This window comes from Physella acuta, unplaced genomic scaffold (assembly GCF_028476545.2).
Source record: "Physella acuta isolate Inbredline_101_S28 unplaced genomic scaffold, ASM2847654v3 ptg000017l, whole genome shotgun sequence".
NCBI classification, from domain to species: Eukaryota; Metazoa; Mollusca; class Gastropoda; family Physidae; genus Physella; species Physella acuta.
Window position 1 is genome coordinate 1,338,613 of NW_026731537.1, and position 22,900 is coordinate 1,361,512.

The following is a 22,900-nucleotide window of genomic DNA, read 5'->3' on the forward strand; positions in this document are numbered from 1 at the left end:
ATATGTGTAACACTCCAACATCAAGTAGGTAACAACTAATTGTTTCTTTGCTTAGCACTGCAACATTGTGAAGGAGGATATTTTCTATATTGGTGTATTGCTATTCATATTACGTGTGCATTATGTGAATATTTTTGCAATGTCACTGGATCCGTCTGGATGTACCTCCCACCTTTGATACTGAGGCAGAGGTAAACACGCTTCAAATTATGGATTATATCTGGGGAAAAACAATAAGTATAAAATATGTGTAACACTCCAACATCAAGTAGGTAACAACTAATTGTTTCTTTGCTTAGCACTGCAACATTGTGAAGGAGGACGCAACATTTTATAGCAATGTAGTGGCCAACATCAATATTTTAAAACAACGTAACAGTCAACATTTTATACCAATGTAGTTGGCAATTGGAATTTAATATCTGGCAGTTTACCCATAATTAAAAATGTTTTAAACTTAACCATATTTTAAATATACAGATATACATATATATATATATATATATATATATATATATATATATATATATATATATATATATATATACATATTTATATATTTCACTAGATTCATCTGTTTATCTGGATGGAATATTGCAATATATATTTTCCAGAAGAATTTATTACATGTAAGTATTGTAAGGACGGAAATATGTTTAAAATCTATGTGAAAATTGTCATCAATTAACTCAGAACCATTAGGTTCTATCAACTATTTATAACAGTTTCATCTTCAGTGAGGCTCTAACTGTAACAGCTAACCACAAAATAGTTTTGGCTGACCACCACCAAAGTTGTAGCACCCTGTTTAAATCAGTTAGATCTTAACTTGTTGATAAGTTGAGTTAAATATTTACTGCAGTGCAATACATGGGGCACATGATTGGTTTTAAAACCACATTATTAATATTTTCATTCAAAATTAATTACACCTACAAAACTATAATTAAAAACCTTGACCACAAGAGAAATATTAGCGTTAGCCAATTTTATTTTTTTTCCACCTGATGACAGATGTGTAAAGGGGAACAACTTCGATAGCCTATCGAAAGGAGAAATGCATCTGGTCTATGGAAGACACTCGCCTTGGGCGGAGAGGTCACTTTTTGTGCTTTCATATTTATTTCCCCCCCCCCCCTCCCCCCCCCCCCCCCCCCGAACGAAATAGAAAAAAAAATGTATACAGAAAAAAATATACTTACTTTAACTAGTGTACCCCCTACACAATAATTATTAATCAGGGTATCATATCATTCATACATGTTTCCTGGGGTAGAGGGTGGTAGATCTAGATTTAGACTTTCTAGGTCTAAACTAAACGGTTTCATTTTTCAAAGTGTATGTACTTGATTCTAGTAGGCGAGATTTTGGCCTACAATGTAAAGCCTGGATACATTCCGCGCTAAGACGGAAGTATTATTTTAATTATTTATTAGAGCTAGGCTACCTCCGTAGTCCGTCATAACCTGTAAGGAAAAAAAAAAGGGGGGGGGGGTACGCAACTAGACCAAAGTACTGCTCAGATCTACGAGGATGTTTATTAAATAAACTGAAAGTTTCCCCTTCACTTAATTGATTCACTTCATTTTGAGTGTCCAGTAATTTAAAAAAAAGCAATGTTAACCTAGTTCTACTAACTCATGAGTGTCATTTTCACTTCGGAGTTTATTGCAGACGTTGAATTAGGGCTAGGGCCTATATTAGGCCTAATATTTTTAAATGAAATATTTATTATTTTGTTGACTGTTTTTTTCTAACTTGAGTAAGTAGTAAGTAACTAGATGTCTAGATCTAGATCTCTAGATTAGGTGACAGTGATTAGGGCTTAGGGCCTACACATCAGCAGACATCTAGTTAAGTAGTAAGTATAGGCCCTAAATACACTAAATAGTTTAAATACTAAATAGGCCTACACACTACACTAAACTAAGCTGACCTACTAAACTGTAGAGTAGTTAGATCTAGAACTCAGTTAGTAGATCTATGTAGTCTAGATCTAGATCTAGATCTATTTATAAAATAAATTAAATTGGCCTAACTAAATTAGCAGTAAACAGTAGTAGTACTGTAGTAGGCCTACTTATTTAATTAGCTAGACTAGTATTAGATCTGGTACAGCTTCTTCTAGTTATCAGTTATAAACTTACATTAATAATTAAGTAAAGTTAGATATCCAAAATTTAATAATTTATCTACAATAGCCTAGAACTAGCTGGACTCTAGATGCTGTGCCTTAATGGATGCCTTAATCTCAAATCTAGATTTTTTATAGAGAAATCTTAATCTAGCTAATCAATTTCATTAATGTAGATTGTAGATCTATATACACTATATTACTATATAGTATATATAGGCCTATAATAGCCTATATACTATATAATAAATATGCCTAATTATATATAAAAATAAAGTTCCCTTTTTGAGGCTGATAGTCCATGGTGTAAATGTTTATAATATAGGCCTATATATGTAATAATAATATATATATAGGCCTATAAACTATAAACATATATAAAAACTATAGGCCTATATTGTACTATATACTTTATATATTATATAATATATAGGCTTATATAATACTATATATATATATAGTCAGAGGCGTAGCGAGGGCGAGGCGAGGAGCGCGGACTGCACCGGGTAACACCATGTAAGGGGGTGACACCAAGGCAAAAAATTGCAAAATATACAGACTATAGATAAACATCGTTACCATCAAGTCTGCAGTGATTAAAGCTTATACACATACATGTACCCGTATGTTGAATATATTTAAATTATAGGCTTATGTAGACTGACACACACACATACACACTAATATATATATATATATATATATATATATATGTATATATATATATATATATATATATATATATATATATATATATATATATATATATATATATATATATACTTTGTTTCTGGGGGGGGGGGGGGTGAGACCATGAAGTGCCGCACCGGGTGACACCTGACCTAGGGATGCCACTGTATATAGTATATACCTATATACTATATATATTATATAATATATAGGCTTATATAATACTATATATATAGTATAGGCCTATATATATTTATAGATAGGCCTATATATATATATATATATATATATAAGGCTTATATATATATATATATATATATATATATATATATATATATATATATATATATATATATATATAATTTCAATGGCCAATAGTGTATGTAGGCCAGTGTATGCCTAGATGCAAATGATAGAGGAAGGTAATACAGATATAGATCTAATTATTTGTAGATCTAGTTTGTTGCATAGACCTGCTTCTTTTTTTTAATCAATTAGATCTAGTGCCATAGACACTCATTGACAGTAGGCTCACTGTGTTAAAGTATAAAGTATTGTTATAATTGGTGATGCTGTGTTAACATTTTGTTATAATTGGTGATATTGTGTTAAAGTGTATGTTCTAGTACTCTAGTAGTAATGAATTTAGTTGTCAGGTTTTTCTTTTATTTTTTAGTATACTCATACATCAATGACTTACCTGACTGACTGAGAGAACCACACAACTTTAACTAGATCTTAATATTTGTAATGCATTAGTTATTTTTGCAGAATGAAATCTATTTGAAACGAAGTGGTTGAGCTGTTAGCATCAAAATGTCTGGGGAAACAACCACTCTGAAGGACGCCCTTCAAAAAGTGGAGGAGTTGGGGGAAGTTCACCTCAGGGATCAGCAGCCATGCATTGAAGCCGTCTCACTCTCCATCCAGTACAGAGCTAATTTTGACACAAACTTTGAGGACAAAAATGCTTTTGTTACTAGCGTGGCCAAGTATAAGGAGCAGGCTACTCTACAGGCTGATCTGGTAATCAATCCGTTTTTATTTTAATACACAATTTACCCTCTAAGTATATTAAATTGTTTTCACAAAATTAGAAATATTTAAAACGTTTGAAAAATTGTGTTTAACTGTCGACAGAATCTTTTGCTGGAAGAGGGGGAAGAATATGCAATTATGCTCTACACATGGAGGTGCTGTTCACGGGGAATTCCACTGTCTGAGGTAATTTGTTAGTCTGTCATAGATAGGTAATTGGTAATGTGTTAGTCACTGGTAATTTGTTAGTTACTGGTAATTTTTTTAGTCTGTCACAGGTAATTTGATAGTTCTGTCACCAGTAATTTGTTAGTCTGTCACAGGTAATTTGTTAGTCTGTCACCAGTAATTTGTTAGTCTGTCACAGGTAATTTGTTAGTCTGTCACCAGTAATTTGTTAGTCTGTCACCAGTAATTTGTAGTCACTGGTAATTTGTTAGTCTACCACAGGTAATTTGTTAGTCTACCACAGGTAATTTGTTAGTCACTGGTAATTTGTTAGTCACTGTTAATTTGTTAGTCTGTCACAGGTAATTTGTTAGTCACTGGTAATTTGTTAGTCACTGGTAATTCGTTAATCCCTCAGTGGTCGTTACCCTACCTTGGGAGTTAATGAAAATGTTTATCATTGACTCATTTAATGAATAACAAAAGTTCAGGATACTGTTTTATTGTAACTTGAATTTCCAAAAAAAATCTATCAAATGAGATATACAATATAATAATTTTTATCTTTCTCTTTTGCCATGGAAGATCATTAGTTGATAATGTAAACTGATTTCCAATATAAAAATATTCACAACTAATTAAACTTGTGACATGAATTTTTTTCTCTGTCTCGTGATATTATTTAATGCACTGTAGGCCAAGACTCTGATTTAAATTTTGCTTTCAGGTTAAAAGCAACAGCCAGGAGAACAGAAAAGAGATCTATGAACACACTGTAGAAGTGTTGGAGCCTTACATCCTCAAACTTAGAAAGTTTTTAAACTTCCAGGTCTGAAGAGTCTGATTTTTTACATTGGCCATTATATTTTGTTTTTATTTATTTCATTTTACATAGGCCATTATATTTTGTTTTTATTTATTTCATTTTAATTTTTTACATTGGCCATTATTTTATTTTTTTAGTTATTTCATTTTTTTTTTAAAATTCTGAATCATTTTTTTGATGGCATCATTAAGATTTTACCCATCTGTAAATGCCTGCCAGTTAAGGCATGTTATAGAACATAACTGCATGTCATTTGTGATAGAATTGTATTTGTATTGTAAATATGTTGCAGCTTTGTCACTAAGTTCTCTAAAATGGCACAAGGGATGCTTGAATGTTTGTACTTGAATGATAAAAAAAGAATTTAAAATCAATATTAAAAAAACAAACATAAAAATTACTAGTACCACATTTGTCAGCAGGTTTAACTTTAAGGTTCTAAAACTCTATCATGTTGACTGCCACTTAAAATAAATATTTCAATACATTTTGTTTGTATTCATTATAATTTTTTTTTAAATATTAAATATAGAATATAAACATATAAAATACAATTTGACATTAAGGCAAGCTAGTTCCAGCATATGTCACTATTTTTATAGGGAAATGTTTTACAGGTGAAAGCAATTGTCACTAGTTTTATAGGGAAATGTTTTACAGGTGAAAGCAATTGTCACTAGTTTTATAGGGAAATGTTTTACAGGTGAAAGCAATACAGCTCTTCTGTGATGAAATCAAGCGTTTGTCTAATAAAGGTGCCAAAAATGACTTTGTATCTGAAGCGTACCTTCTAACTTTAGGCAAACTGCTCAACATGTTTGCCGTCTTAAATGAATTAATCAACATGAAGTCCAGTGTCAACAATGACTTTGCTGTTTACAAACGGTAACAGTCGCCTCCCTTGGAGAAAAACCCAGATGCTATTTTTAACATCACCCTTTATAACCGCTCTTTACAGCTTTAATTATTCAAATAACCGCTTCCACCAAATATTTTCAACAGCTTCATTTCCTTTTTTCAACACGGCTAGAAAAATTTATATATATATATATATATATATATATATATATATATATATATATATATATATATATATATATATATATATATATATATATATATATATATAAGCTGAACTTTCAAATTTCCCTAAACTTTTTAAAAAATTACTTTGGGTCAGTGACATAGGCAGGATTTTGTTTTCAAAAAAATCTTTTTTGATATTAAACTATCTCTATGTTTAGAGGTATCATTTTGCATGTTTGGGGGGGGGGGTGTTAACACCATTCTGCCTACACCACTGCCTTGGGCTATAAAAATGCATGTTTCCTGTTATAGGCAAATCCTAAGCAAGAGCTTCATGACATACTGAAAATACTAAAAATTATGCTTTTCATGTAGATTGCTAAACCCAACTAATGTATAGTTAAAGAGACTATTTTAGTCTAGAAAGTACACCAAAAACTGGTTTACATAACTTGCAGTTCAAACTTCCTTGTTTGTTATATTTACATGTGTCTTGTACTGGTGAAGTGAGAAGTTCAATCAAAGATAAAATGTAGCTCATCTGATTGTACAACCATGGCATATGAAGGGCTTGTATGGTCTATGAAAATTTGCCTTTTTATTTTCCCTAAATTAGAGCTGGGAGGACTGACATGGCATCCTTTGGACACAAGTCCCAGATAATCACATTTATTGTTAGATCTTCCCTTGTCATATACTATTGACCATATGACTACATATATTGTTAGATATTCCCTTGTCATATTCTATTGATCCACACGACCACGTATATTATTATATCTCTCATACTAACCCATGGCTTTTATCTCTAGACTAATTTTTCTGTTTGCTGTCCCCATGATTTCCACTCACACTATTTAGTGCAGAAATGTCATTCTCTACCTGCGTGGTAGTGATTAGAAATAAAATAATTTACAATCAGATTCTGCTGTGATGGCCTCTGACAAATGGGAACATAGAAATAGTGGGCTAATCGGCCATATTGTAAGTGTGTGCTAAATGGCTATCTTACCACTGGGGACATGAGATGACCAACTGACCTCTGAAGATGCAGTACTTAAGTGTATTGAAGTGCATCTGTTATTACCTGTTAAAGTATCTTGCATTTTATCTCTGTATATTTGCATACTGCATCATTATTAATGGACATAAAGGCTCTATCATATTAATTGACATAAAGGTTCTATCATATTAATTGACATAAAAACTCTATCATATCAATTGATTTAAAGGCCCTATCACATTAATTGATTTAAAGGCCCTATCACATTAATTGATTTAAAGGCCCTATCACATTAATTGATTTAAAGGCCATATCACATTAATTGATTTAAAGGCTCTATCACATTAATTGATTTAAAGGCCCTATCACATTAATTGATTTAAAGGCCCTATCACATTAATTGACATAAAGGCTCTATCATATTAATTGACATAAAGGTTCTATCATATTAATTGACATAAAAACTCTATCATATTAATTGACATAAAAACTCTATCATATTAATTGACATAAAGGCTCTATCATATTAATTGACATAAAGGTTCTATCATATTAATTGACACAAAGGCTCTATCATATTAATTGACATAAAGGCTCTATCAAATTAATTGACATAAAGGCTCTATCATATTAATTGACATAAAGCTCTATCATATTGATTGACATAAAGGTTCTATCATATTAATTGACATAAAAACTCTATCATATTAATTGACATAAAAACTCTATCATATTAATTGACATAAAAACTCTATCATATTAATTGACATAAAAACTCTATCATATTAATTGACATAAAAACTCTATCATATTAATTGACATAAAGGCTCTATCATATTAATTGACATAAAGGCTCTATCACATTAATTGACATAAATGCTTTATAATTATTAATTGACATAAAGGCTCTATCATATTAATTGACATAAAGGCCCTATCACATTAATTGACCAGACCTGATTCTACCCTTGTTGATTGCCTTGTGTGGCTGCTCCGTATAATCTACACTAGCCTGTACTGCTCCGTATAATCTATACTAGCATGTACTGCTCCGTATAGCCTATACTAGCTTGTACTGTATAACAACACCACGTTTACCATTAGACTGCACTTACAAGAGAATGAGTTAGCTCACATAACATAGCCATAGGACACCTTTGATATTTATTGCTGTAGATTGCTCTAACACTAAATACAGCCATAGGACACCTTTGATATTTATCTCTGTAGATTGCTCTAACACTAAATACAGCCATAGGACACCTTTGATATTTATCTCTGTAGATTGCTCTAACACTAAATACAGTGGGTATTGACTAAAGTCATGAAGGATAACTCTAGCGTAGATTAGACATTCTGATTTAGTTACTTTAGAGTGGAAAATATGTTGTTTAAATTTACATTTGTTAAATTATCTTTTGATTGTTAAAAAGTTTGGATAAAGTTAACAGATAAATACATCAATAAACTATTATTTTGATAAGTACTGAATTGTTAAAAGACTTAATTATTTTAAAATTTTCTCAATAGTGCTGCCCAGCTAGTAAATCCTGATCAAAATGAGATGCAAGAATTTGGGATCTTGTCCCTGAGTTTAGCCACACAAAATAAGATCAGAGACACCTTAAAATCATCTTTGTCTCAGATTCAGGTAACAGCTAAGTTTTAATTTTCACTGCATGCAAGCATTAGAACTCTCTAGCATTTGAAACAGTTAAGTGTGTACACACATGCTTCCAGCTTAGGTTGGAGTACCAGTCATTACATACAAACTTTTTATCTGTAGGGCTATGAGGAGATTTTGGCCGACGTCGTCAACATCTGCCTCAACATGTATGAGAAGGATTTGTACCTAGAACCCTCTGAGAAACACATGCTGGTTAAGGTAAGGAATTGTGTGGTGTGACTGGCAATTCTAGTTCTATAAGTCTCATAGCTCTATGGCACTCATAAATTATCTGGCTTTTTAGTTTCATTAGTTATTTTATTTAAATGTGTTTAACCTTAAAGTTTAAGTTTTATTAGTCTTTTAGCTCTATGGATTTTTACTTTTATTAGTTTAATTATTAATGTGTATGTTGCTGATTCCAAACTCTTAAAAATATTGACTTGTGTATAGGCTTATGTGATTGGGTGCCTGACTCAAGTGTTGAAAAAACTTTCAATTAAACCAATACAATTGAAAGTGAATTTATTGACTAAGTAGTTCCTGGTTGAGGAATTCAGAGTAATATCCCCTGACAATCTTGATTGTTTGAGGATCAAAATGTAAATTTAAAAATCCTTACTTCCATACCAGTATTGGTTATCTTGGTAACCCGCAAAAATATTGACTGTTACAGGTGATAGCTTTTGGTTTGTTTATGACTTTGTTTATTACAGGTCATAGCTTTTGGTTTGTTTATGACTTTATTACAGGTCATAGCTTTTGGTTTGTTTATGACTTTATTTGTTACAGGTCATAGCTTTTGGTTTGTTTATGACTTTGTTTGTTACAGGTCATAGCTTTTGGTTTGTTTATGACTTTGTTTATTACAGGTCATAGCTTTTGGTTTGTTTATGACTTTGTTTGTTACAGGTCATAGCTTTTGGTTTGTTTATGACTTTGTTTATTACAGGTCATAGCTTTTGGTTTGTTTATGACTTTGTTTGTTACAGGTGATAGCTTTTGGTTTGTTTATGACTTTGTTTGTTACAGGTCATAGCTTTTGGTTTGTTTATGATGAACCTAGAAACTGGTCCTAACATTTATCGGATGAATGAAAAAAAGAAAATCAACCTCTCCAGAATAGACAAAGTTCTAAAGGTACTTTTACTTTGAATGCTAGCTATTGGCACGTTATATTTTAAATTATAAGTGAATAATAAATATTTTCTGAACCTTACCTTATTTGGCTCATCATAGTCCGCTTTAAACTTAAAAATATATTTTTGCTGTCATAAAAACCTTATAAAACATCAACTACTTAAAAAAAATTTAATCAATTTTTTTTAAAATCAATTTTCAAAAACCTAAGACTTTTAAAATTGAAGCTACAATTTACAAACTACTTTCCAGTGTTTAATTTCTATATTATGTTTGAGTAAAGCTCATAAATCTAGCTTGCAAACAATACCCAGTATAATAAGTGGAGACAAATATTATCATTAACTAGAGTAAATATTTATTATATTGTGGTAAAAATGGTTTAAAAAGGTTGTATGGGTCATAGGAAATGTTCTGCAAACAACTTTTTAGTCAACTGTAGGTATCCTAGTTACAACTTTCCCTGTTTTAGAACTTTACTATTGGTTAAATCAAAAACTTGTTTTTGTTTTCCCAGCAATTGGAAATGGTCCCATTATATGGCGATATGATGGTTGCGCCCTATGGTTATATTAAGAATGGTCCACACTTTGACCCATCCAAGTGGCCAGCATGTGAATCCAGTCAGCCGAGCCTTCAGTCCAACATCCTGGCCGGGCTGGACACAGTCAGAGAGAGCCACATGAAGTACATCAGCCAGATCTCAAAGTACTCTAATGAGGTTAGTTGGTTATCATTTAAATTTCTAATGCCTTCTTTCTATTTTATGTAAAACTTTAAGTGTTTATTGATGTTTGAACATTTATGTTGCAGACGGCTTCAATGGTGCCAGACTCACTGAGAAGAAATGAAGAAAACAAAACGCTGACAGATCTGGCATTACGAGGGTTAACTCTTCTGTCAAAGTGGACACAACACATCGTGGAACTTGTAAATTTATTTTAATTTATAGGTTAAATCAAATGTACATTTTTATTTTGACTTGAGTTGAATCAAAGTTGACATAACACATCATGGAACTTGTAAATTTAATTTAAGTTAGAGTTTAGTTAAAATTTGTTATAATTAATCTATTAGTAAGGCACAGGCTTATTATCTTAAATCTTTGATTGTACCAAATATTTTCAACAAACAAAAAAGGTTGACTGAATGTAAAAATAAAACACTGCCACGTTTTTCCTGTAGTATTCCTGGAAGTTGATGAACCCCACAGATCCTGCAGTAAATAAAAATTGTCCAGAAGAAGCAGAAGGGTATGAGAAAGTAAGTTGTTTTGTTTTATTGGGTATTTAAAAACTTGGATCTGGTATTTTCCTTCTCCAATTGTTAAATATTTTTAATATACAAAATATTTAATTTTTGGCTGCCAAAAATTAAGACTTGTTTTGTAAATAGCCTATATTTTTATTATTGCTGTAGTTTCTTGTTATATTTGTTCCTATCATAGTGCTTATCAATGGATTTTTTGTCATTTTTAGGCTACCCGCTACAACTATAGCAGTGATGAAAAAGTAGCAATGGTTGAAATCATAGCTATGATCAAAGGGCTGCAACTTCTGATGTCAAGAATGGAACCCATTTTTGTGGATGCCATTAGATACCACATATACACTGAACTTCAGGAGTTCATTCAAGTTTTCCTAAGAGAACCACTGCGTAAGGCAACAAAAAATAAAAAGGACATAACCAGGGCGTAAGTATATTTGTTATATTTCTTGACCTGCTTTCAAATAAATTGTATTTCCAGTTGGTTTTTAACTAAATGTGTTCTATGTTTAGCTTCATTTCTCTGTACATTTTTCTATTTAGCATTATATTTGTTCTAAATTGAGATATTTAGCATTATATTTGTTCTAAATTGAGATATTTAGCATTATATTTTATCTTAATTTAGATATTTAGCATTATATGTGCTGTAAATATTTAGAATAATTTTGGCTGTGCGGGAGACGTGTGTTGATTGGCTGGATGGGGCGGAGCCAAAGAATGATCCAGCACTTAGTGGCAAGAAGGACCCGCCTAATGGAACTTCCATCAAGATCAACCACAGAAACATTGGACCCTCATCCACTATGGTAAGTCAAACTTTCAATTGAGACCACCATATGTGGTAACTTTCAATTGAGACAGCCATATGTGGTAACTTTCAATTGAGACCACCATAAGTGGTAACTTTAATTGAGACCACCATATGTGGTAACTTTCAATTGAGACCACCATATGTGGTAACTATCTATTGAGACCACCATATGTGGTAACTTTCAATTGAGACCACCATATGTGGTAACTTTCAATTGAGACCACCATAAGTGGTAACTTTCAATTGAGACCACCATATGTGGTAACTTTCAATTGAGACCACCATATGTGGTAACTTTCAATTGAGACCACCATATGTGGTAACTTTCAATTGAGACAGCCATATGTGGAAACTTTCAACTTTCCAGCTCTACATGGTGCGTACAATGTTGGAGTCACTGATTGATGAAAAAAGTGGAGGCAAAAAAAACTTGAGGAAGGAGCACATCGCAGCCATTGAGGAGTTTCACAGGAAGTCTTTTTTCTGGCACTACCTGCTCAACTTCAATGGTAAGTGCTATTGATGGTCAGTTTAAGTGCTATTGATGGTCAGTTTAAGTGCTATTGATGGTCAGTTTAAGTGCTATTGATGGTCAGTTTAAGTGCTATTGATGGCCAGTTTAAGTGCTATTGATGGCCAGTTTAAGTGCTATTGATGGCCAGTTTAAGTGCTATTGATGGTCAGTTAAAGTGCTATTGATGGTCAGTTTAAGTGCTATTGATGGTCAGTTAAAGTGCTATTGATGGCCAGTTAAAGTGCTATTGATGGCCAGTTTAAGTGCTATTGGTGGTCAGTTTAAGTGCTATTGATGGTCAGTTAAAGTGCTATTGATGGCCAGTTTAAGTGCTATTGATGGCCAGTTAAAGTGCTATTGATGGTCAGTTTAAGTGCTATTGGTGGTCAGTAATTTATAACACAATAAATAAAAGCTTGTTTTTTTTAATAATTTATGTGGCAAATAATTTTTGGTTGTTTATCAGTTTTTAAAAATAATTGTTGGTTGTTTATGTTTAATTTATCAGTGTTTAAATGTTTTCTCTTTAATTTTTAAAATAGATTTTTTAAACTATATTCTAAATGTTTTATTATTAGCTTGTGTGTTTTGAATATTGTTCCATAATTCTTTAAATGTATGTTTTTAGAGTCACTATTCAACTGTGGTGACCTCTCACAGCTGTGGTACCGAGAGTTTTTCTTGGAGATGACCATGGGCCACAAGATACAGGTAGATTTGGCTTGAGAACTTCTAACATTTGTCTTGATGTCTTCCGTGACTTCAAAGTAATGTTAGCGTATAGAAAAAGAATTCTCGTTTAATTTCCCTTAACTGTTTTGAACACAGTTAAAATGTATTTTTAAAAACTTCCCAGTTCCCCATTGAGATGTCGATGCCTTGGATACTAACAGATCACATCCTGGAGACCAAGGAAGCCTCAATGATGGAGTGAGTTGTTTGTTTAAATGTACAGAAACTCATTGTTCAAGCAGTGGTTAAGACAGCTGATTGTGTCTGGGAGCTGTAGAACAAATAGGGAATCTTATAAAATTACTCTAGGATTTTGTGGCCAGTTGAGCACCCTAGAACAAAGTGGGGGTTTTATAAAAGTACTCCAGGAGTTTTTAGTCTGTTTAGCTGTTGAGTGATTGAATGATAATACAATTTTTTCCTGATGTATATTTTGTCCCCTCCTTGTACATGTAGGCCTATATTTTGTACCCTCTGTATACAGGTATATTTTGTACCCTCTGTATACAGGTATATTTTGTACCCTCTGGATTTGTACAATGACAGCGCTCAGTATGCACTTCTCAAGTTCAAGAAACAATTTCTTTACGATGAGGTTGAGGCAGAGGTACATATTTTTTTTCCTCACCATCATTTATTGCTCCACTAGATGCAAAAAAAAAATATTTAATTAAATTTACATGAAAAGAATTTGATACAATGCCAGTTTATAAAGTTGATGGTTCCTACTCTGGTAGCTACTTTCAACTAAAAACTGACCTGTAAAATAAAAACGATACAACAAATGTTTGATCTCGTGCTCAGTTCACGAACAATTCTCACACTAGGTAAACTTTTTATTGTAGGTGAATTTGTGTTTTGTCCTCTAGGTAAACTTTTTCACCTTTTTGCTGTAGGTGAACTTGTGTTTTGTCCTCTAGGTAAACTTTTTGTTGTAGGTGAATTTGTGTTTTGTCCTCTAGGTAAACTTTTTGTTGTAGGTGAATTTGTGTTTTGTCCTCTAGGTAAACTTTTTGTTGTAGGTGAATTTGTGTTTTGTCCTCTAGGTAAACTTTTTCACCTTTTTGTTGTAGGTGAACTTGTGTTTTGTCCTCTAGGTAAACTTTTTGTTGTAGGTGAATTTGTGTTTTGTCCTCTAGGTAAACTTTTTCACCTTTTTGCTGTAGGTGAACTTGTGTTTTGTCCTCTAGGTAAACTTTTTGTTGTAGGTGAATTTGTGTTTTGTCCTCTAGGTAAACTTTTTCACCTTTTTGTTGTAGGTAAACTTGTGTTTTGTCCTCTAGGTAAACTTTTTGATGTTCTAGTTATAGGTGAACTTTTGGTGTTTTGTCCTCTAGGTAAACTTTTTGATGTTCTAGTTATAGGTGAACTTTTGGTGTTTTGTCCTCTAGGTAAACTTTTTGACCTTTTTGTTGTAGGTGAACTTGTGTTTTGACATGCTGGTGTACAAACTTAGCGACCAGATATTTGCCTATTACAAGCAGCTAGCAGCAAGGTAGGACAACTGCGTCATCAGTACAACATTCAACATGTGCATCTTGCTGGTTCTAGAGTTGTACATATTAGCTCTGTTATTCCATCCATCTCAAACTTTTAGTCCACTTACATGCTATGAAAACTGTTGAAAAATTCTTGAAATATGTTTAGTTTTTTTAGTTTTTATCAATTTGTTTTATCCTATTTTTAGCATCATGCTAGACAAAAAGTTTTATGCGGAGGCGAAGCGCCAGAATCTGAAGGTGAACTACCCACCATCCAACAGATACCAGACATTGCTGAAGCTAAGGCACATGCAGGTCAGTGCTGACATTCTCCCTCTAGCACTCATACTTTGACAGATTTTGTATTCTAGAAATTATTTTATTTTATTCTAAAATATTTGGCCTTGTTTTAGCTGCTGGGTCGCAGCATTGATCTGAACAGTCTGATCAGCTCAATGGTCAACGGTTTGATTCAAAAGTCTCTAGATGTCGCTATCACAAGGTTTGAAGCAGGGGACATAACTGGAATAATGGTACGTTCAGGGGACATAACTGGAACAATAATACGTTCAGGGGAAATAACTGGAATAATGGTACGTTCGGGGGACATAACTGGAATAATGGTACGTTCAGGGGACATAAATGGAATAACAATACGTTCAGGGGACATAACTGGAATAATAAGACGTTCAGGGGACATAACTGGAATAATAATACGTTCATGGGACATAACTGGAATAATTGTATGTTGAGGGGGGGCCTGATTAGAATTAGTGGAATAGTAGTAAATGAGTTTGGAGAGGGTGGGGGAAGCAGGGTTAGATAATGTAAAAGAATAATAGGACCTAAAGTATTTATCCTTTTCTTGTTCAATGACCCAACTCAATGGCTGCTCAAAGTGCAAATAGTTTCTGCCATTGGCCAATGTTTACATAAAGATAGATTTGATCTTATTTTTACCTGGCATACAGGAGCTGGAGGGTCTGCTAGAGGTGAACCGCAGAGCCCACAAGTTGATGAGTGAACACCTGTCACTGACTGACTTTGATGCCATGCTCCTAGAGGCCAACAACAACGTCATCGAGACCCAGGGGAAGAATATCAGGAGGATAACTCTACAGGTTTTTCTGGAAATCAAGAGTGACCTCCTGCCTAACTACTGCTACAACAGCTCCACCTGCAGGTGCGTTCTTTAAGTGGTCCACAGGGAATACATTCCATCTTTCCTCTCCAAAAATAAATTGTATTTTGGTATTTATACAGCTTGAAAAGTCGGCCAGACTATTAAATAAAAGTGGGTCAAACTATTTTTTATTTAAAATTGGCCCAGTTATTAAATAAAAGTTGGCCATGCTATTACATACATTCAGCATTCCTTGAAATGCTGCTACATGTTAAAGTTGTCTTATGTTTTGTGTGTATGCTGATCAACGTATCATTTCAGATTTGTGAAGGGTGTGTTAGAGTTTGAAACTGTCAAAAGAGAAAAGCTCCCACAGATGTCAGTTCAATATGTCTGGGGAACAAAGGTGATGTTCTCATTTGACTCTAGGCTGAACACATCTCAAGACGCTTATTCTTATTGAAATGTTGTAGGCTAGCTGTAGATTTGTTGTACTCAAAGTATGTTAATAAACAAAAATATTCTACTTCTTCCTATTTTCTATCATTTAAAAAACCATTTAAGGTAGATATCACTAATGACATGACGAGGCGTTATATTTTCATTGGTATGTGACATCAGTAGAGACATTATTTTTCTAACTTTCAGGACTTGAACCGGTCTTTTAAATTGATCTACGGCCTGTACAGTGGATTTATTGGAGCGCCACACTTTGGTGCCATGTATCGTCTACTAGGTTACCAGGGTATAGCCACAGTCATCTCCCTTTTGTTGGAGATTGTTGAATCTTTGGTAAATCAGTTGTTTTTATTTCACCGCACTTTTCACTTTCTTGGTTGAGATTCTTTAATCTTCGATAGGTCGTTTGTTTTTGTATTTTATTTCTGCACTTACATAATTATTTAAAACATTGATGGCTTGTAGCACAACATTAGAGAACTTAAATTTTAAATTGTAAATTTTTTTTTCATATTATGTAACCATTAAAACCGTTAAATTATCTGTTGTGTTTACAACTTTTAATTTAAAAAAACTCTGTTTCCATCAGCTGAAAGGAACAACACTGGAGTATGTTAAAACAATCATGAATGTCATGCCACCACAGATGAAGCTGCCACTCTTTAACTATGGCTCACCAGGTAATCACAGCTATACACTAGACCAGGTAATCACAGCTATACACTAGTCTAGGTTGTCGCTTCTTTTACCGTCATCATTTTTTAAAACTATGGCTCACCAGGTAATCACAGCTATACACTAGTCTAGGTTGTTGCTTGACCTACTTCTTTTGTAACAATGTTTGATAGTCATTTAAAAAATATATACTAATAATCATTATTTTTGCGTATTATTCAACGATACCGATCTAATTTTAACAATGGACGATTAGTGTTTAATGCAAGCTTGCCATTCGTACCTTTTTTGTCTAATCGTTGAGAATATCAAGCAGAACATAATAAAAGTAAGCAAAACGTGAATGGCTTTATTTAATTTTGTTGTAAACTCACTCAAAAATATTGTAAACTATAGAAAATTATACATTGTATCCGACTAAAAAATGTCATCGCAAAAAAATCTTTTTATTTCAGTGGTTTATAATTTCATTCATAAGCAAAATTTAATGAAAACTGCTATTTTATTTTGAATACATTCTTATTTTTACCTATTTTACTTTCTATAGTCTATTCAATAGAGTAATATATAATGGGTTTAAGATTGTTAACCAATATGTGAACTTTAAATTAATGAAAACACTCATTTACCTCTGTTTGCAGGTATCCTGGGCTTCTATCAACTAAATCTTGTCGATTTGATTTCCTATTCTGATTTGAAAACAATGGTCTTTAATGATTTCAATCAGATCGGCAACGCTATTTTGTGCTGTATGTTGATTGAACAGGCATTGGTGAGTTCTAAGGTTCTTCTCATTGTGACCATAGATTGAATGAATTTGTGCTCTCACTCATTGTCCCCATAGATTGAACGAGTTTAGGTCTCATTCATTGTGCTCTTAGATTGAATGAATTTAGGTCTCAATCATTGTGCCCATAGATTGAATGAATTTAGGTCTCATTCATTGTGCCCATAGATTGAACGAGTTTTTTGTCTCATTCATTGTGCCCATAGATTGAATGAATTTGTGGTCTCATTCATTGTGCTCTTAGATTGAATCTCAATCACTGATGCCATTTTGTTTCAGTTTCAAGATGAGCTGTGTGATTTGAAACAAGCTGCGCCATTCCTAAACCACATTCCTCGGCCCATCAAGCCAAAAGGTTTTAGTGATCAGCCATTTTTATTTTCAGCATGACTGATTGATATAGTTATCCTCCCCTTTAGATGAAATCAATGATTGAAATATTTATCCTCCCTTTTAGATGAAATCAATGATTGAAATATTTATCCTCCCCCACGAGATGGAATCAATGATTGAAATATTAATCCTCCCTTTTAGATGAAATCAATGATTGAAATATTAATCCTCCCTTTTAGATGGAATCAATGATTGAAATATTTATCCTCCCCCACGAGATGGAATCAATGATTGAAATATTTATCCTACCCTTTAGATGAAATCAATGATTGAAATATTTATCCTACCCTTTAGATGAAATCAATGATTGAAATATTTATCCTACCCTTTAGATGAAATCAATGATTGAAATATTTATCCTACCCTTTAGATGAAATCAATGATTGAAATATTTATCCTACCCTTTAGATGAAACCAATGATTGATTTATCCTCTCCTTTAGATGAAGAGAAGAAAGTTGACGTGCAGGCCCAGGCGGTGATCAATCACCTGGAAAAATATTTTTCTAACCTGAATGTAGTCACAGTTGTGGAGAAACAGGGCACGCAAAATGTAAGGTTTTTTTTTTTTTGCTGAGACTGTTTTCTATGGGGGTAACAAGCCTATTGTTTTAGGGGTGACTCACCTGTGGTTATGGGGTAACACACCTGTGGTTATGGGGTAACACACATGTGGTTATGGGGGTAACACACCTGTATTATGCAAATGGTAAACTAAATTTCCCCTTATTTGTAGAGAGGAATAATTTTTTTAGCCAATCTTTCATGTACAGAGTACTGTCATTTTTGTTGCTCTGATAAAAGCAAACATTTGGCTGTTGTTGTATTAAGATGATTTATTTTGTTAGCAAGCTAAAGAAACAATTTATTTTGTCAGCAAGCTAAAGAAACAATTTATTTTGTCAGCAAGCTAAAGAAACAATTTATTTTGTCAGCAAGCTAAAGAAACAATTTATTTTGTCAGCAAGCTAAAGAAATAATTTATTTTGTATGCAAGCTAAAGAAACAATTTATTTTGTCAGCAAGCTAAAGAAACAATTTATTTTGTCAGCAAGCTAAAGAAACAATTTATTTTGTCAGCAAGCTAAAGAAACAATTTATTTTGTCAGCAAGCTAAAGAAATAATTTATTTTGTATGCAAGCTAAAGAAACAATTTATTTTGTCAGCAAGCTAAAGAAACAATTTATTTTGTCAGCAAGCTAAAGAAACAATTTATTTTGTCAGCAAGTTAAAGAAACAATTTATTTTGTCAGCAAGCTAAAGTGGCCACTGATGTGATAGAGCTGACGAAAGAAAGGCTGTGTCGAGGTTTGACCATCTTTGAGTATTTTCTCAAGCGCATCAAAACTTTCCTGGTCGACCCCCTGTGGAGGGGTGAACCCCCAGCCAACGGGGTGATGAATGTGGACAGATGTGACGAGTTTCATCGCATTTGGTCAGCGTGTCAGTTTGTCTACTGTATCCCAACAGGAGAGCATGACTTCAATGTTGAGTATGTCAAACTTGTTGTCTCGTATGTTTAGTATGTCAAGCATGTCTCAAATGTTGAGTATGTCAAACTTGTTGTCTCGTATGTTTAGTATGTCAAACATGTCTCAAATGTTGAGTATGTCAAACTTGTTGTCTCATATGTTTAGTATGTCAAGCATGTCCCATATGTTGAGTACGTCAAACTTGTTGTCTCGTATGTTTAGTATGTCAAGCATGTCTCAAATGTTGAGTATGTCAAACTTGTTGTCTCGTATGTTTAGTATGTCAAACATGTCTCAAATGTTGAGTATGTCAAACTTGTTGTCTCATATGTTTAGTATGTCAAGCATGTCCCATATGTTGAGTACGTCAAACTTGTTGTCTTGTATGTTTAGTATGTCAAGCATGTCCCATATGTTGAGTATGTCAAACTTGTTGTCTTGTATGTTTAGTATGTCAAGCATGTCCCATATGTTGAGTACGTCAAACTTGTTGTCTCATATGTTTAGTATGTCAAGCATGTCTCAAATGTTGAGTACGTCAAGCATGTCTCAAATGTTGAGTACGTCAAGCATGTCTCAAATGTTGAGTACGTCAAGCATGTCTCAAATGTTGAGTATGTCAAACTTGTTGTCTCATGAGCATGACACCAGTGTGATTAGGTTAAACATGTGTCACTGAAAATATTCATTCATTGAAGAATTCCATCAGCTGACAGCTATTGGATGCACTAATTTTGTGTTTTAACAAAGTTTTGTCATTTGTCAGCTTTTTCACCAAAACTGTTTATCAGTCTCTTTAAGCTTGAAATATTTCTTTGTTGTAAAAACATTTGCCTTAAGTCATTTGTTAAATGTAGTTTTAAATTATTTAAACATAATTTTAAAAAAAAAAACTCAATTATGTGTCTCTGGATGATTGTTTGCCTCTTGTGTTTGTGCACAAATGGGAAAACATGAATATAAGTATTTCAAGTAAACTGGACAATAAATTCTTGTACACTTTTGTAAACAACCCAAAAGTAAAAATGTTGATGTTTGATGTCCAGAGCTTTGTTTGGTGATGGACTGAACTGGGCGGGGTGCACCATCATCACGTTGCTGGGGCAACAGCGGAGGTTTGAAGCTCTGGACTTCAGCTACCACCTGCTCAAGGTCAACAGGATAGACATGAAGGATGAGAACAAGGGCATAGTAAGTCTGTCTGGTGTCTGTCATTACATAGTAAGTCTGTCTTCCGCTCTTTTTGGTGTCTGTCAGTCATAGTAAGTCTGTCTTCTGCTGCTTGATTGATGTCTGTCAGTCATTGGATGTTTTATCATCAACTAGTTTTGTGGTTGCCATCAACTCAATAGATTAGTGGTTGCCATCAACTCAATAGATTAGTGGTTGCCATCAACTCAATAGTTTTGTGGTTGCCATCAACTCAATAGATTTGTGGTTGCCATTAATTCAGTGGAGTCCAATTTTGAAAAGTTGAATTTAGTATTTTGTATTGTTTTTGTTCAACAGCCACTGAAAAAAATGGCCGACAGAATCCGTAAGTTTCAAATTGTAAACAATCAGATCTTCGACGTACTGAACAGGCATCTGAGCTCAGGTGAGAATGGTGACCACGAACCTGCCACAGAACACATCCAGCTGTTCCAGCCACCTGTCCACCCCTCACTAGCCGTGGCTACCTGAGGCCCTCACTAGCTGCGGCTACCTGAGGCCCTCACTAGCTGTGGCTACCTGAGGCCCTCACTAGCTGTGGCTACCTGAGGCCCTCACTAGCTGTGGCTACCTGAGGCCCTCACTAGCTGTGGCTACCTGAGGCCCTCACTAGCTGTGGCTACCTGAGGCCCTCACTAGCTGTGGCTACCTGAGGCCCTCACTAGCTGTGGCTACCTGAGGCCCACACTAGCTGTGGCTACCTGAGGCCCACACTAGCTGTGGCTACCTGAGGCCCACACTAGCTGTGGCTACCTGAGGCCCACACTAGCTGTGGCTACCTGAGGCCCACACTAGCTGTGGCTACCTGAGGCCCACACTAGCTGTGGCTACCTGAGGCCCACACTAGCTGTGGCTACCTGAGGCCCACACTAGCTGTGGCATGGTACACAGTCACTCCAGCAAATTACCCAGTCATTAGAAAAACATGCATAATTTCAGGTGCTATTAACCAAAGCCAAAAACTTTTTGAATAATCTAAAAACAAGTGCTGCTAGAAGTATCCAAAAGGTGAATGTGCCTAGATCGTTTGTGTGCTGCTGTAAACTAAATATTTAAGCTACCATTGAGGCTCATCATGTGATGTCTAATCTGTGTCTGATCTGTAGTTTATGACAGCTGTCATTTAGCTGGCATCATGTGATGTCTGTAGTTTATGACAGCTGTCATTTTGCCGGCATCATGAACTAGTTTTGTTGAAACCTAAAGTGTTTCCTTCCCCATTTTATCCCCACCCACCAGTCCGGCCAGTCCAGCAAATATAGGCCTTGACATATTAGATCTGAGTGTGTGTCTTTCACATCAGACAATGTGATACTGTCTTAAGCATTTCACTTCAATTTGCTGACATTTTTCTTGTTGAAACTTGAGACAAATGTGAAAGTTTGATTGAGGCAGAGCCTTAGGATAGTGGCAGTGCTGGTACTATTGTTATGGTCAGAGTATAAAGTTTATAACAACTTTGTTGTGGTAACCTTTTTTTACCATTTATTTCACAGCTGTTTGAAGATGTTTGTAAAGTTTGAAAAACGAGAATAAAATAACATTCCATAAAAATCAAATTAACTATTATAATTCACACTGTAAATAAATTTCACTTAGTCTTTTTACTTTCTCGTATATACGAAGTATAGAGAAAGTCTTGTAATCGTGCAAAAAAAAAAAAATCGAGATTTTTGCAAATCTCGACGTTTTGCATCTCACTGATACGGAAAAACATAATTTTGCAATCTTGTCCGTATGTCTGTGTGTGTGTGTGTCTGTGTGTGTGTGTGTCCGTGTGTAAACACGATAACTTGAGTACCGTTACAGCTAGGTTAGTAGTATATTAGGTCACTTTTGGGTAGTATGGGTGAGCAGGATGCGGATGCGGATGCGGAACAAAGGCTATATAGGAAAATACTCCCTGCCTGGGTGAGCCGCAGGAACAATGACATATAGCAAAATATTCACCCACCAGGGTGAGGTGGGTGATCCGCAGGAACAACGGGATATAGTAAAATACTCCCTGGGTGATGCGGAGGTACACCGACATATAGTAAAATACTCACCCACCTGGGTGAGGGTGGGTGAGCCGCAGGAACAATGACATATAGTAAAATACTCACCCACCTGGGTGAAGGTGGGTGAGGGTGGGTGAGCCGCAGGAACAACGACATATAGTAAAATACTCACCCACCCTAGGGTGGGTGATGCGGATGCGGAGTAGGTCAGTAGGTCACCTTTTGGTGACCTTGTGACGTAATTAGTAACATTATGACGTAATCATTGACCTAGTTACGTA

The 22,900-nt window shown here is 34.3% G+C and overlaps 1 protein-coding gene across 4 annotated transcripts; it reads left to right on the forward strand.

Annotated features, from left to right (window-relative positions):
• Positions 1–1,394: 1,394 nt before the first annotated feature.
• LOC131937224 (cytoplasmic FMR1-interacting protein) lies at positions 1,395–22,427 on the forward strand. Of its 4 annotated transcripts, none has more exons than XM_059294499.1 (30): positions 1,395–1,413; positions 3,596–3,850; positions 3,965–4,048; positions 4,758–4,859; positions 5,560–5,741; positions 8,416–8,536; positions 8,672–8,770; positions 9,584–9,691; positions 10,209–10,412; positions 10,505–10,621; positions 10,877–10,954; positions 11,170–11,384; positions 11,619–11,766; positions 12,139–12,280; positions 12,914–12,996; positions 13,142–13,215; positions 13,528–13,624; positions 14,436–14,512; positions 14,705–14,813; positions 14,912–15,031; positions 15,470–15,681; positions 15,943–16,027; positions 16,270–16,413; positions 16,670–16,760; positions 17,397–17,527; positions 17,822–17,897; positions 18,378–18,487; positions 19,189–19,427; positions 20,454–20,598; positions 20,917–22,427. In XM_059294499.1, the coding sequence occupies exons 2-30, from the start codon at positions 3,641–3,643 to the stop codon at positions 21,088–21,090; spliced, it is 3,777 nt and encodes a 1,258-aa protein (XP_059150482.1). In that variant the 5' UTR covers positions 1,395–1,413; positions 3,596–3,640; the 3' UTR covers positions 21,091–22,427. The 4 variants fall into 4 exon arrangements, with proteins under 4 accessions (XP_059150482.1, XP_059150465.1, XP_059150473.1 ...); XM_059294482.1 differs by lacking the exon at positions 1,395–1,413 and adding an exon at positions 1,504–1,762; XM_059294490.1 differs by lacking the exon at positions 1,395–1,413 and adding an exon at positions 1,504–1,598.
• The last annotated feature ends 473 nt before the right edge of the window (positions 22,428–22,900 follow it).

What these genes read in the sequence shown, in the direction of transcription:
- LOC131937224 (XM_059294499.1), top strand. Translation starts at nt 3,641, where the DNA reads ATGTCTGGGGAAACAACCACTCTGAAGGACGCCCTTCAAAAAGTGGAG. An exon ending in TTGGACCCTCATCCACTATG is followed by an intron (nt 11,767 to 12,138) that starts GTAAGTCAAACT and finishes TCAACTTTCCAG; the next exon opens with CTCTACATGGTGCGTACAAT. An exon ending in TACAACAGCTCCACCTGCAG is followed by an intron (nt 15,682 to 15,942) that starts GTGCGTTCTTTA and finishes GTATCATTTCAG; the next exon opens with ATTTGTGAAGGGTGTGTTAG.